Source organism: Kryptolebias marmoratus, linkage group LG22 (assembly GCF_001649575.2).
Source record: "Kryptolebias marmoratus isolate JLee-2015 linkage group LG22, ASM164957v2, whole genome shotgun sequence".
NCBI lineage: Eukaryota > Metazoa > Chordata > Actinopteri > Cyprinodontiformes > Rivulidae > Kryptolebias > Kryptolebias marmoratus.
In genome coordinates, this window is record NC_051451.1 from 14,983,904 (window position 1) to 14,997,828 (window position 13,925).

General features: G+C 39.8%; 1 protein-coding gene across 2 annotated transcripts in view; it reads left to right on the plus strand.

Moving 5' to 3' along the window:
- The window catches only part of spock2 (SPARC (osteonectin), cwcv and kazal like domains proteoglycan 2), a 32,663-nt gene that overhangs the window by 9,334 nt on the left and 9,404 nt on the right, over positions 1-13,925 (plus strand). The window contains exons 2-3 of one of the 2 annotated variants that reach the window (XM_017427006.3): positions 4,001-4,009; positions 4,468-4,513. In XM_017427006.3, the coding sequence (XP_017282495.1) occupies positions 4,001-4,009; positions 4,468-4,513 (55 nt within the window). The remainder of the gene's footprint in view (positions 1-4,000; positions 4,010-4,467; positions 4,514-13,925) is intronic. The other variant, XM_017427014.3, reaches the window with a different exon arrangement.

Below are 13,925 nucleotides of genomic sequence, written 5' to 3' on the forward strand. Positions count from 1 at the left end.
AGATGCTTTATAGGAAAATCAGCTGTAGGATGCAGTCACATTCAGATAAACATTTTACACCCCAAAATCAGTGGGTGTAACACTTATTGCATTATACTAAATAAATCATGAATATTATAGTACTAAACATCACAAAAACCAAAGTGTATTGATAGATGTAGACACTAAAGTATGTTTGTTTTTGTTTTGTTTTTCCCACTAAGCTTTATTATAAATCCTGTCTAAATGGTCTTTGTGTCGAGGCAGACTTTACACACTAATGCATGTACTTTGCAAGTCAAACTCATTTGCTGCGTTTGCACCTCTCATCTACATATAAATGGCATTTTTGGTGAAGAAAACGGGCATTTTAACAAACACTGTCTTAATTGACGATACTGTAAACCTCTGTCTTTGGTGTATCTGTGTAGACTATCAACATGTATTAAGAACTAAGCATGGGAATGCAATGCAGAAGTTGAAGCCAAAGCAGCGTGAGTGCCCCCTGTTGGTGGGCTGCAGTATGAGTTTAACTCCATGTAAACAATTGGAACATTTCTTGGAGATTTCTTGAACCACTCCTCAGATATTCTTTTCCAGCAGGTGACTTTTGTTGACTGATGCAGTTCTTACCTTGCTGCTGTATGTTCAAATGTTTGTTTTTCTCATATGTTTAACTCTTTTTAGTTGTGTGAAGCCTACAACACATTGATCGTTGTGGGGGAAGTAGTACCACTTTAGCCGACCAAATGTTGCCGGTTTAATCTTTGAACAATGGAAGAAGGCGGAGACACATCAACATCATTTTTATGCTGATGGTGTAGACTTCACCAATTATAAGAAACATTGATGTTGCTGCCTGGTTCATGGAGGCCCACTATTGTTTGCACTAAAAATCCCAACAATGGATTCAATTTTATCAGCTTTTTGTCTACGTCTGGCTGGCTTTGTAATGATTCTGTTGCTATTAAACTTTGGTTGGGTGCTAAAAAGCTTAATGACCAAGAAGAAACGGTAAATAGCTAAAATTGTTTGGGAAGCGTCTTTAGCCATGCTCAGATGCTCATTTTTTGGTATTTTGATGTTAAAGTTATGGTAATGTTGAATGTTTTTGCCATCCATAGCTCAGCACAGCTCTGTTCCTGTGGATGCACCTTAAACACAGACTTCAAGTCTTCAGTTGAAGTTGATATTTGACTCGATTTTTGTTGGAATCTCTAAAAGATACTATATAAATTGTTATTCAAATAGAGAAAAAATATCCAAAGTGTTGTAGTTTCAACCTAAACTTTGACTCATTTGCAGGGTGAGAACTCCTTCTATGTTTGTTGTTTTATCTCACTGTCTTACAAAGAAAAAACAAGATGCAGATAATATATATTTTTTCTTGTGTACATTGTGCAGTCCCCGATTTCTCTTTGATATGTTGTGTTCTGCTTGTCAGCGAGATTTCGATGGGGTTTGATAAAGCCGCTGAAGGGCAGTGTTAGCAGTAATTGTGAGAAAAGGTTGAGTCTGAACCATCCTGCAGCTCTTACCGATCTCCACAGGAGAGTGTTATCACTGCGTCCTTTGTTACTGATGACGCAGTGATGCACTCTGCAGTCACCACGAACAAACCCCTCTGGATAACCCAACTGAATGCAGTGTGTGCAGCTGACAGCTGACATTTAGCCAGAAACGCCCGTTGGCCACACATTTCATTTGTCGGGTAGGCGCCCGTTTCATCCCCTTTCCCGTTTGCTCTTTGTTTCAACCAAGTGAACAAACAGTTGTCTTTTTAGAAGTTGCACAGTTCCTCCTGAGCGGAACTTCATTTTTCAGAAGTTGTGATTCTCCCTGAACAGATATGAGGGGTTGTGATCTGTCAATCTGCGTTGTGTCACTTTGGTGAACACTCTGCCATCTTTGTTGTAAGCTTCCCCGCTCTGGTTAAAACAAAGAGGCATTTCTTTTTGATGTTATCAGTTTGATCACAGAGCTCCTAGATACAGCTGAGTGTTCTCGTCTCTCGGCCCGCTTCCTTTAATCACGTCTGTGTTAAAACCAGCTGCCTTATCGCCGGCATTCTGGTCTGGGAGTATATTCAAGCGACGGAGCATCCTCCTCTGGGCCCCCGGCCCTGTCGCCTCGCTCCATGTTTCATGCTCACTTTCAATGTTTCGCTCAGGAGAATTTATTTTCCCCCCGAATACATTTTCTGCAGCCTCTCTTTTCTAAAACCATTGATTTTCAGTCTTGTCAGCGCAGCAGGACGGTTTCCTTATCTGCTGTGGCAGGAGCACAAATACAGAAAGGCTGCTAAATAATGCAGGAGCCGCGCCATCAATAAAGGAGACATGGGAGGCATCAGATTAACGGCCAGGTCGTAAACTCTTTGAGGTCTCACCCTGCTAATGCGTGACTCCATCAGGCTCAACAAGGTTGAACTACACAACCGACAATCACTCATGAAGCCCAACGGGCCGGGCAGTTTACTCGAAGTGTATCCCTCGGTCACAGGGGAGCTGAAATGAGCTCGGCGCTGCAGTAAGAACGGGGAAGGCAGCAGCGACAGCGAAGTCCTCGCCTGTGATGAAAATATTTACCTCTCGGTGAAATCAAACCGTGAGGGAGGGGGGGTCAAAGACGAAGGTCCTCGCCTTCACGAGGGCTGCTTATTTCACGTGTTGTTCGGGGGATTTATCACCTTCAGAGGAGCTGGTTGGCACTCGCCTCCATTACAGTAAATGTTTACCGTGATGCGTAAGTCATCGCAAACAAAGGGTGGTGGCTAACGTTAGATATCACCAAATGACTCGTGTTTGTTATATGAGACAGAGCAATATGCTCCAAAAGGACTTACAAATGCACAGCTAATCTAACCATAAATGAGGACATACTGTTGAATTTTGAGGCTTGAAGGGGGGAGGATTATAAACTGTCATTGTAAGATTGTCCTCCACTTTTTCAACCTTTAACCCTCCTACTGTGTTCTGGGCAAATTTGACCATTTTATAAGTTTTCTTTCTGGAAAAAAAACAAACAAAAAAAGCCGTCTTATTCAACCTAATTTAGATGAGATTTCATTTGTTTGTGCTCACAAGTCAAATAAGCAAAACAAATTTGAATAATTCTTACGTAATTGAATGACTGCACTTTGTGACAGCCTTGGCACGCAGCGTTTTAATCATATATAGAACTTTTCTCGCAGTTCTGGTATATAAAGTTTTATGAAGCCTTGCTCGTAGCAGCACAATGATATTCTGTCATCCAGGATCATATCCTGAATCATGACACTGTTGACAAGGAGCAAGACCAAGAACCTGATATGGGAGGAGAACGAGTCAGAAGTTGAAGACACCACAGAGTTTGGTCCAAACCAAGAGACATCTGATGTGGAACAATCCAGGGCCTTTTATATTACAGTTTATGGACAGTAGTTTTATCATATAGATAAATTTTCAGCTGTCTACAGGCAAAAAAACAAACAAACAAACAAACAAACAAACAAACAGGAGACCTACACTGAATTTGTTCACAAGCAAACAAGTTGCTGAAAAGATCTTTCATGGTACTAGTTGATGTTATATACATTGGGTTTTATAATCTGATATATTGGTACAATCATTTTTAACAAGATGTAAGGAATGAACACAATAAATAAGTTTAGGCACCTGTTTCTACGATTTCCAAATTTGTATATTTCTAAGAGTAAAAGACTTCTTTGAAAAAACATGTTATTTTCTGTCAAAGTTGTAGCTTATTATTTTATTAGAAAATGCCTCTTTTCTTTCTCCTTTACTATTTGTATTGAGCAAAAGTTGTATATTTTGTTTTGATCAATTTGAGGTTTCTGAACACTTCAATAAATCTAAAACAATGTTAAAAAAATGTCTACTTTATTACGAATGTTCAGTGTAACGAAGAAAGCCTTTTTTGGGGCTGTATAATATCACTGAATACAGTTTTGTATCTGTATTACGTTTCTCCTTTTCACTAATATTGACTCTTTTCTCTCTTTTTGCTGTCATTTCACCAGGAGGTTGAGGTCAGTTCTCTTTACTTTCTGCGTAATTCTCCTCTAGCCACATTTTGCATGATGTCTTTTGCATTTACGACCCATTTCCTCATCTTTTTTGTGCACCGTTTCTTCTCCACTTATCGCCTGCAGCTTAATTAGAAGGAATAATGGCCTAATTAAACGCAGGATAAAAAGCAGCGCACTTAAAAGACATGTTACCGCCGACTCCATACGTATGTCTCACTCATGGACAGAAAATTGCTGACTTGTCGAGCTCATTTCCATACAGAACAAGCAGAACAAAGAGGACCTATCTCCTCCTGCTGATACTCACTTATCATACCATTATTTTCAGCGTGCAGTGATAATTTAAATCATGCTACCTCTCCTATGTGATGATGCTCATATGTTACACTGTCTATAATACCAGCAGCAGCACCGTCTGCAGCTGCAGGTAACAGACTTTTCTTTCCATGTTTCTGCAGGACGATTATGTGCGTTCCTGGGATGAAAATCAAGGCTCTAATGACAGTAAGTTCCACACTTTCATTCTTTGTTCACACCGTGTGCCTGCTTAAGACCCTGCAAGCTAACAGAATGTTGACTTGACAATTAATTAAAAAAAATAATATTAATTACCTTTTAAAATATAGGACATATTTGCTCAGCAAGTTTTTGGGGGCAAGGGAACATTTTAACACAATGAGGTTATCTAAAAAAAAAGACAAAAATGAATATTTACCTATTTGCGATTAATCTAACTTGACGCTGCTGAAACACATGGCTGTGTTCATGTGTCTGTTAGCAGAATATCTCATAAACCACAGGACAACTTTTAATGAAACTTGCAGAGTAATCACTGGAAGAACAACTACGACTGATTAACTTTTGGAGTCAACTTAATTCAAGATGGCTGCCACAACCGAATGACCTTCAAAACCACTGAAATGGCTACAAGTCGTTCAGATTTACAGATATTAACTCAACTGGTGTGGTCTGCTACTCACTGAGTGAGATTTTTGTTTTAAACGTTACTCTTAACTATTGGAGTCAACCCCGTTTGTCTGTTAGCAAAATATCTCATGTGAAGACACATTTTAATGAAACTCTCAGTAAATAATCTTTGTATATCCTGTACAACTACAACTGAATAAGTTTTTGAGACAATCCAAATCCGAATCAACATGGCCGCCACTGCGAACACAAAAATGGGTCTGACTCATTCAGTTTTACAGATACTGAGCTAAAATTTGATGTGATATTAGCTGTGTGTCATTTACAACACATACTCTGAGCCCTATATCTTGCGATATTACAAGAGATTGAACATAACATTATTTTTGAGGTTTGACCAAAACACCTCAATTGACCTAATTAAAGTTTTACATGCGTTTCTCTTAACACAACGCTTCTTGTTTAGCATCTATAAGTCTCAACATGTCCAGTCGCAACAATTTATTACACCAAGTGTCTCCATTTGGCTCGGTCGTGCCAAAGCTCTGTCTAATACAAATTTAAACTCTTCCAACCAACGTGTGGAGGTGTCGTTTTTCTCTTTCCTGCTTTGTCTCATCACAATTATCCAGCATCAAGTGGTCAGCCACACAGAGAACAAGGTTGACTGATGCAAACTGAAAGTTTAAATTGGAAAAAAACCGACATCACTGAAGCCCCGCAGACAAACAAACACCCAGACACCAAGAGTTTGACCCGATGCAGCGCTCTTTTACTGCTCTCTCAGGAGAATCCATGTAGCATCAGTGTTAACGTCACTAGGAGAGAACATCTTGTAGTATCAATATTTGAATATCTTGTTCTGAGAAATATTTTACAGAGTCTTAATTATATTAAATCATTCACAACCTCAAATCTAAGCTACTTTTTTATCATAACATACATAATTCAGTAGACAACTTCATCACACCCAAGAAATGCACGATTCGAATTTGAAAAGAACGACACAACACAAGGCAAGAAGTATCATAAATCAAAACTAAGAAAGTGTCAGTTGAGAACAAAAATCTTTCAGGTATGGTAATATGAATTCATGACGCCCTCTAAGATTGTCATGATGTGATAATTTACACGCCTGAGGGGGAGAAAAAAAAGTTTTGTTTTTTGAAGGCGTAAAAGGAAAACGTGTGTATTACAGCCAACAGTGGCTGATCAGTGCATCTTTGAGACCATTATCACCTCCTTCTGCTTCCTCCTCTTTCCTTTGTGTACACCGGAGTTGGATCCATGTGCTGAGGCCCAGAACGTCCGAGGTCCTGTCCTTGACTTCTGCCGCTGCTGCTGCAGCCCTAATTGAGTCTCTGCCAGATGAAGTCATGGCACAGAGTCGTATTCTCAGCCGTGGTCGCTTGATTTGCGGCTTAAATGAAGCCAGTTGAGTGGCGGAGTGCATTAACGCAATTTCCAAGAGCTTAATGAAAGACTAATTATGGCTTCTCATAAAAGGACAGACGGAGAGGTAAAGGCACAAGAAGAGAGGGTGGGAGCTAATATGCTCTGATTTAGTGTTAAGCTTCTGGCGTCAACATTTTTTTCCTGCCAAGCTGAAGGGACCGTAAGAGAGGGGGAAGGAAAGGAAGTTGGTATGGATAGAAGCTTATGACTGGATTAAAATAGAAAGAAAAATAGGTCTTGTTTATTTTGTAATATATATATATATATATATATATATATATATATATATATATATATATATAAAGCTGAGGTCATTCTGAAAAAATATCTGCACAAAAACATCAAAAGTATGTGCTTACAGACAACAATATATTTGGCCTTTCCATGTTGTAAGTAGGTGGCTGATAAAAACATACAATTCCTAGCCAGCTTATCTAGCTATCCCAAAACGTGCTTTTTCCAGTTGGATTAAGGTGGTCTATTCCCTGAAATAGAAATACACTGGAATGGCGAACAAAAGCACAGTATTCGCGCCGCCATTCGGCTCGGCACTTCATGGCATCTTCATGGCGAGTGTCCATGTCTAAAAAGTGAAGTGTGTGTTACATAAGAGCTACATTTTTCCAAACTTATGGGGAAAACATGGTATCCCAGTGTATCTCTGGTTTAAATGACTGGTAATGCTATACAGTATTAAGATGTTGACTATTTTAAACTCTTTATTGACCTTGTGTCCTTCAAGTAACTTCATTCACTTTTTTTTCTGACCCTATAGTCACATATTATCTGGATGTATTACTTGTGACGGCCCAAGCAAGATAAGCTCCAAACGTACTTGCACAAACACAAATCTGACGTCACTGCTTAAAGGAAACCAATGAGTGTCCCACTTAAACAACAGCAACTCAGAAAGAAGGGGGTAAAAAACACAAAAAAACTGTGAAAACCAACATGGAGCTGTTTAAACAGTTTAGATTTCTCAATCGTAGAAAACACAGCCCGGCGTGAAGTCAGATCTTATCCCCTCTCTCTTTGTCAGAACTGTGATTTGTTCAGTGATGAAAAGAGCTGGAACTTTGCTCGCTCCGACAGATTTACGTGCACAAACATGCACGCACATCAGCTCCAGAAGGTCTATGAGAAAGTAATAGAAGACACTCAGAGGGAAAATGCACTCTGCTTAGATCAGGATACTGCTGGTTTCTCATACCGAATAGTTGTTTTCTGTGTGCAAGTTAGTGCTTATTCATCATTTAACTTGTATTAAAAGGAGATAGTGTTTTATTATTAGTATTATTAAGCCAGGAAAACACAATTGGTGAAAAAGTGCATGGGTCAGGACAGAAGAATTCGAAGACAATATGAAGACGTCAGTCAAACGGGTTTATATAAAAAGTTACAGAAATAACAGAATAATAAAGTGACAAAAAAAACAACTATCCTGAAAAAAAATTGAAGTCTTATTTACTACAGATTGAAAGGGGATGTCTCATTTTCAGTCATTGTTTTTTCACTTTGATGTGGCTTTCATTAAACCATCCTATTTTTTATTATTTTGTTTTAGTTTTATCAACAAAGGCATTCATTTGCCAAGTCATGCTCCGTATGATTCAAGTGGTTTTGCGGTGTATTCCAAGTAGAGGAAGCAGCTTGTTTTATTGCCTGTTTCCCCTCATTCAGCCGTGGACTTTTAGTACGGATAAAGAATTAAGTTGGAGGAGACAAGATGTTGTTTTGAAGGATGCAGACGTGCAATAATATAGCAGCCTGAGAAAGGCTATCACATAGATTTATGCATTTGGCTTGTCTCATGGAAAGGCAAAGCAGATTGTTTATTTTTGTCAAAAAGTGACTAAAATCTAAATATTTTTTTGTAGAACCTAACCTGACAATACTCTCTTTTCTTGTTGCTCCGCTAATTATATAAAAAAAAATAGTTAAAGCTATAAAATGGTCTTTTTCTGTGTTTGTAATATAAGCTTGTTTCCTGTACTCACTGTGATTGTCAAAGAAACTGTTTTCATGAGTTCATTTAGAAGAGCCGTGCAGAAATACCTCTACTAATGGGATGTTTAACATCTACACATAAGACATTTTAGAACAGGTTTAATAAAAAAGCACTGACGCGGTTTTTATTCACTTCTTCTGTTCTTTAATTTCAACTTTACAGAGCCACACAGTGGTAAGGGAAAAGTAAAAAGGTACGGTTTTGATGTAGTTCTTAAAAAGCTCCTTTTCACTGGTTTTATGGGAGTGTTTCACAGAGCTCGAGGCTGATCCGTTTGGCTTTAAAACTGTGGAGCCGTTACCTCACTGAATTTTAGGACGTTTTTGCAGTGGAACTTCTAACGTTTAAGCGTTTCAGTTTATGTCTTCACAATGAGGATGAGTTTAAAATACTGTGACGTGAAATACAACATGTCAGCTTGTACAGTGATTTCAAATACATGGTAAACGATACAAAGAGGAAATGACATGCCATCAACCCAAATGTGTGTTATCTGTGCTACTGCTGGTGCAAAAAACACATTCATTTGACTTTTTTTATTATTATTATTTATTTACATGTCAAATATTGTAGAATATGAACATTATTTACTGGTGTCATTCATTTTTAAAGCAATGTTCTCTCAAATAGTTGCCTTATCAGCCATGACATCACTCAGAGTAGAAAAGGCAAAAGTGTACCTCCACAGCGAGCCAAATGAGGGTCCATTTTATGTTGTTTTCCCAGGCTAATGAAACTAGTCTTTCTCAAAAACAACATACCTGTGTGGGGAAGAAAACTATATCAGCTCATTTAAAACCAATACATTTTTGTATGACTCTATCTGTTTGGTTTGTTGCTGTTTTCTCAAGCGAACATCAACAGTGTTACTATGCAAATGTTTGTGTGCCGAGCACAGATCCACTGAAATGGACGGTGTTTAAACAGCGGCAAACTAACAGTGTCATACAAGAGTGTGGAGGGTTATTATTAGCTAATGCTCATTTCAAACCGGTATGTTGTTTTTAAGTAAAACTTGTTTTAAAGGCCTGAAAAACAATATAAACTGGGTCCTTGATTGGCAAGCTATTAGCCTAGCCTTAAGGTCCATGGACTTTTGCCCTTTTCTTCATACTCTATGACTGATAAGCTACGATACTAACTATTGATATATGTTTAATAGAACATCAGTTAAATAATGACCACGCTGCTTCTGAAGACCTTATTGTTTGGCCAACAGGGGAGAAAAAATATTCATCAATTGTTGGGTTTCTCAACCAAAATCTGTCAATGACAATGGTTCGACTTAAGGCTGCGTTTTAGATAAGCAGCAATTCTACTTTTGTTTTATGGAGTTTGAAGTCTTTCTCTCTTTCGGTGTGAGCGTTCTCCCTCCCCGTCATTGATCTGCCTTCCCATATGAGTGGCCTAATGAAGCGGAGAAGGGAAAAGAGATTTGTTCCTCAGATGCATCTCTAAATCAGTGTGATGTCTTTAGTCTGGAGTCTCTGAGCCTGCAGGCGTCATTTCTCAGCCAGGCAGCTCACACCGCCGCACATCCGCGCAGAGGAAGTCAGAGCTTTAGAAGTGTCAACACTCCTAACACGCGCTGCTCGAAGAGCCGACGTCGACGACAGGCCAAGGTGTGAATTTGCACTCAGGCACCACCACGGCAGACTACTCTTAAGTCGGCACGGTACTGAGTGAGGGAGATGTCGGAGTAATTTGCTGTTGATTTCTGCAGCTGATTCATCAATCTAGCTCCTGATTGAATCACTTGGGTGTTAAGACAGTCAACACTGCAGGCCAGCTCTTGTAATTTGGACTTGAAAGAACAAACAAGGTGCACACACACACACAAAACCATGCCATTGCTCAGAAGCATGTGTAGAAGCTCTCAGAAAAGACCTTTTACTGTTTCCAGTAAAAACTGGATCTTTAGAAGCCAATATCGGCCAGAGAGGCAGGTGAATGGTGAATAGACACTTTTTGTGGCAAATCGTTGGCTTTAAATCAATGGCAGACAGTAAGGAGATGGGAGAACATGCTGAGTCCACACTCTGACGTTTTGAGTTTAACACCTCTTGAGGATATTGTTAGATATAGGTGACTTGTAGGCCATACGTACAGACACTTCATGGCAGTCTGAGTCACTGAAGTCTGCTGAGTGGATCAAGACAAATCAACAGCTCCTTTATTTTTGCTGGGAAAAAAAAACGTTTCACTCTTACCGTTCACATTTTATTTTATTTTATTCCCCTACCCTTTATCCTGCTAAGGTTCTCAAACTCCGGAAACAGACTCTCACTTTCCTTTTGACCAAAATGACCACAACTCTTTCATTTCTCGGCAGAGGATTAGCCTTTATTTTCAGCTGTTTTACTCAGTTCAAAAAACAAGTTCTATCAAGTTATTTAGTGCCAGTCATTTACTAATCTGTCCATACTTCAGGTCCATGCCTCGCTCTGCAATTACCAAGAAGTCGATATACAGTATCAGTGATGACGTTAGAGACCGAGTGTGTCAATAGCAGATAAGAGGTCTGATGATGAGGATGTGGCCTGAGCTCTGCTTCTGCTGTCCTTTTTGAGATGAACCTCATGCAAATCTGGACTGAATTTGACTACTAAGTCTAATTAGTAGTGGTTACTGCTGAAGGCAAATGTTTACCACCAAAAAAAAAAGAAGAGAGATCTGGAGAAAGTAAAAATGGAAGTTGGTGCTTTGAGGTACTGAAAGGCGTGAAAGGGAATACTTGAGGGAAATAATAAGCAAACAGCAAGCCGACTAAGGATGGGAACACACCGAGCGGAGGTCTGAAACGGCATAAGGAGAGGATGAAGGAATTTAAAAAAACGGTGGAGAAATGTCGATTTGCAAACGCAGTCGGACAACGGGGGGTTTTCAAATACAGCGAGGGAGAGCGAAAGCGAGAGAGAGAGAGAGGAAGAGTTCTGAGAAGCTGCAGATTGAACTGCAAATCACAGTCAACCAAGAAATGATTCCCGGACCACAGAGAGCCTGTTGCCATGGAAACGTCATCATTGCAGGCACTGCTTTAATCTGTGGAAGCTTGTTAAGTTAACATGAGGCTCAGGCAGCCACCTTATGCTTCTGTACTCACAACACAACGCTGTGCCAGGATTGTCGCCGCTCGCTGCAAACAAGATGTCTTCACAAATGTTTTTGTTATTAGAAGGCAGGATTATTTCCTTTATAGTTGTGCGCTGATTCCCCCCCGATTTCTTTGGCATAAGTAGTGGTTTGAAGATTTTCAGACTCAGTCGTTTGGAATCACCCCTCCCCCAAACCCCTATAGGAGTTGACTCTAATTATATCAATTTTAGAGACAGAGAAGTGGCAACCTGATTCTGATGGATTAGACGGGAGTGAAAAATCAAACTTGCAAGAAGGGCTGGGAGATGGGTGTGATTTTGTCCACTGCAATGGACAATCAAAGCTGATTGGGTTAAGGGGGCAACCCGAGTATATGGCTCCACTGTTGACTGTCTAAATGGATGAGGAGTTTGCTCTGAGGCTTTAATGTCCAGCGGCGGGGCGGTCAGGCTTTCAGTTACACAAGCAGCTCAGTCCTGACAGCGCGGTCGCATTGTTTAGGATTGGATTTGCTTCTCAAATCAGATATCTGTTGGTTCACTCCAGTCATCCTGCAGAATCAGCAGCATTAACAGTATTCACCGAGGGAACGAGAGAGGAGATGATAAGCCTGCCTGCTTAATGATAATAGTGCCATAAAGCTGCATACAGTGAGAGCCGGAGATGAATTAAAGCATGATTTACAAGCGTATAGTTGACGCCTGCAGAAAAAAAGGCATATTTATTTGCTGCCCTGATTGTGTAGGTGAATAAAAGCCCTGGAAAAGTTAGGAAGAATGGAGAGGTGCAACCAGGTCAGACTCCAGGAGGCCTGCTTGGACCAGATAGCTGTGACATATGAGTGTGTGTGAGGTGCTGACACCCGGTCCGGCATTAGCTGCGAGAAGAGAGTGTGATAGATGGGGGCAGCAGGAGCGAGACATCAAGGCTTTAACCTAGATTGTGAGAAGCTTTCATCAGCTAAAGTGAAGTATTGAATACAGATAAACAAATAAAAGAAATTGACCAGTGAAGCGAAACAGTAGCACATCCCTCAAGGAAAAATTTACTGTTTATTGAATACAGTACGATTACATTAAGACTAGGTATGCATCTCATGAATACATTTAAGAATATCTGCATACTCCTGGATGTGCTTGTGTGTGTGTTTTATTAGTGTTTTTTTTGTCAGCAAAAATCTGAAAACAACATCTAACAACAAACCTAAAGATGCTTTGATTGCTAACCCTGCACCCCCTTCTTCGTCCTAACACCAGTAATAACATTCTCCTTCTCTCATACCTGTCAAATCTCTTTATAAATCCTCCTGACATTAGGAATTACTACTACTGTAGTACTCGTCCTCACTATCTTGATCGCAGGAAGCCATTTTCCTGTTGGGTCTGCCTCTGGGCCAGCATCATTGTTGCTACATCGTCAGCTATCAGTTCCTTCTGGTTTGTTTGGTTATTTCTTTTCTTTTCTTCTTATTATTTTTTTTTACAAAATCAGCACAACAATTGTTCAACAAGTGTCAGAGTCATATTTTACTGCCAAAAATACTGAATTTATGTGCAGGGCTGCATAGTGCTAAGATCTGGGCTTTGAGAATTTTAAGTCTTTACATTTTATTTCCTGGGCTGAACATTCATCAGGTATTGGACATATTCAAGGGGAATTATTGAGATAAAAAAAAAAAACACCTAATTCAAGGTGTGATTTAAGATGTTATGGTTTTATTCACTCATTGCTGAGAACATCCCCACATAGACTGTGGTCTTGGCTCTTTTTTTCTGCTCCACAACAATTAAACAGAAATCTGTGCAAACTTGAACAAATTTCTTTGCTCTTTCACACCTTTTGTTGCTGGCAGGTCTCAAAGAATGTTCTGTACTGCTGCTTAATTAGCCGCCAGCCCATCGGATAACCATCACCCTCTCTAGTTTCCACAGGGGTTCTCTAGATATTCTCCACTGTAGTTATGTTTCCAGTAGTTTCCATTTGGAAAGCCATAGTTTGACAGCCATGGATATGACAAGTTGTAGTTTTAAATTTTGGTCTCAGTTTGTGCCAGCTGTGAGGCTTCAGCATTAGAGGGCATTGACATTTGGTTTACAACATATCCAACTCCTTTAAATAACATTATATATGCACTTCTTTTCAAAATTTGCATGCCGTTGCCTCCTTAATTGTGTTAGAGCTCAACTAGAATCAAAGTCCAGCTCACATGCAATCTCTTTAAATCTGCTTTGACTCGGTCGCACCATGAACATTCCTCAGACAGGCCTCACATCAGCCACAGGCGGTTCTCATCACCCAGCGCGAATGAGACATTGCTGGGTGAAAACGTTCCCGCAGCCTTTTTTAAATGCCACGCAGGCGACAAACGCGGAAACACTTGAAACAAACCTGATAAAAAACAAAGGAAGCGCAGGTTGTGCAATCAGTGAA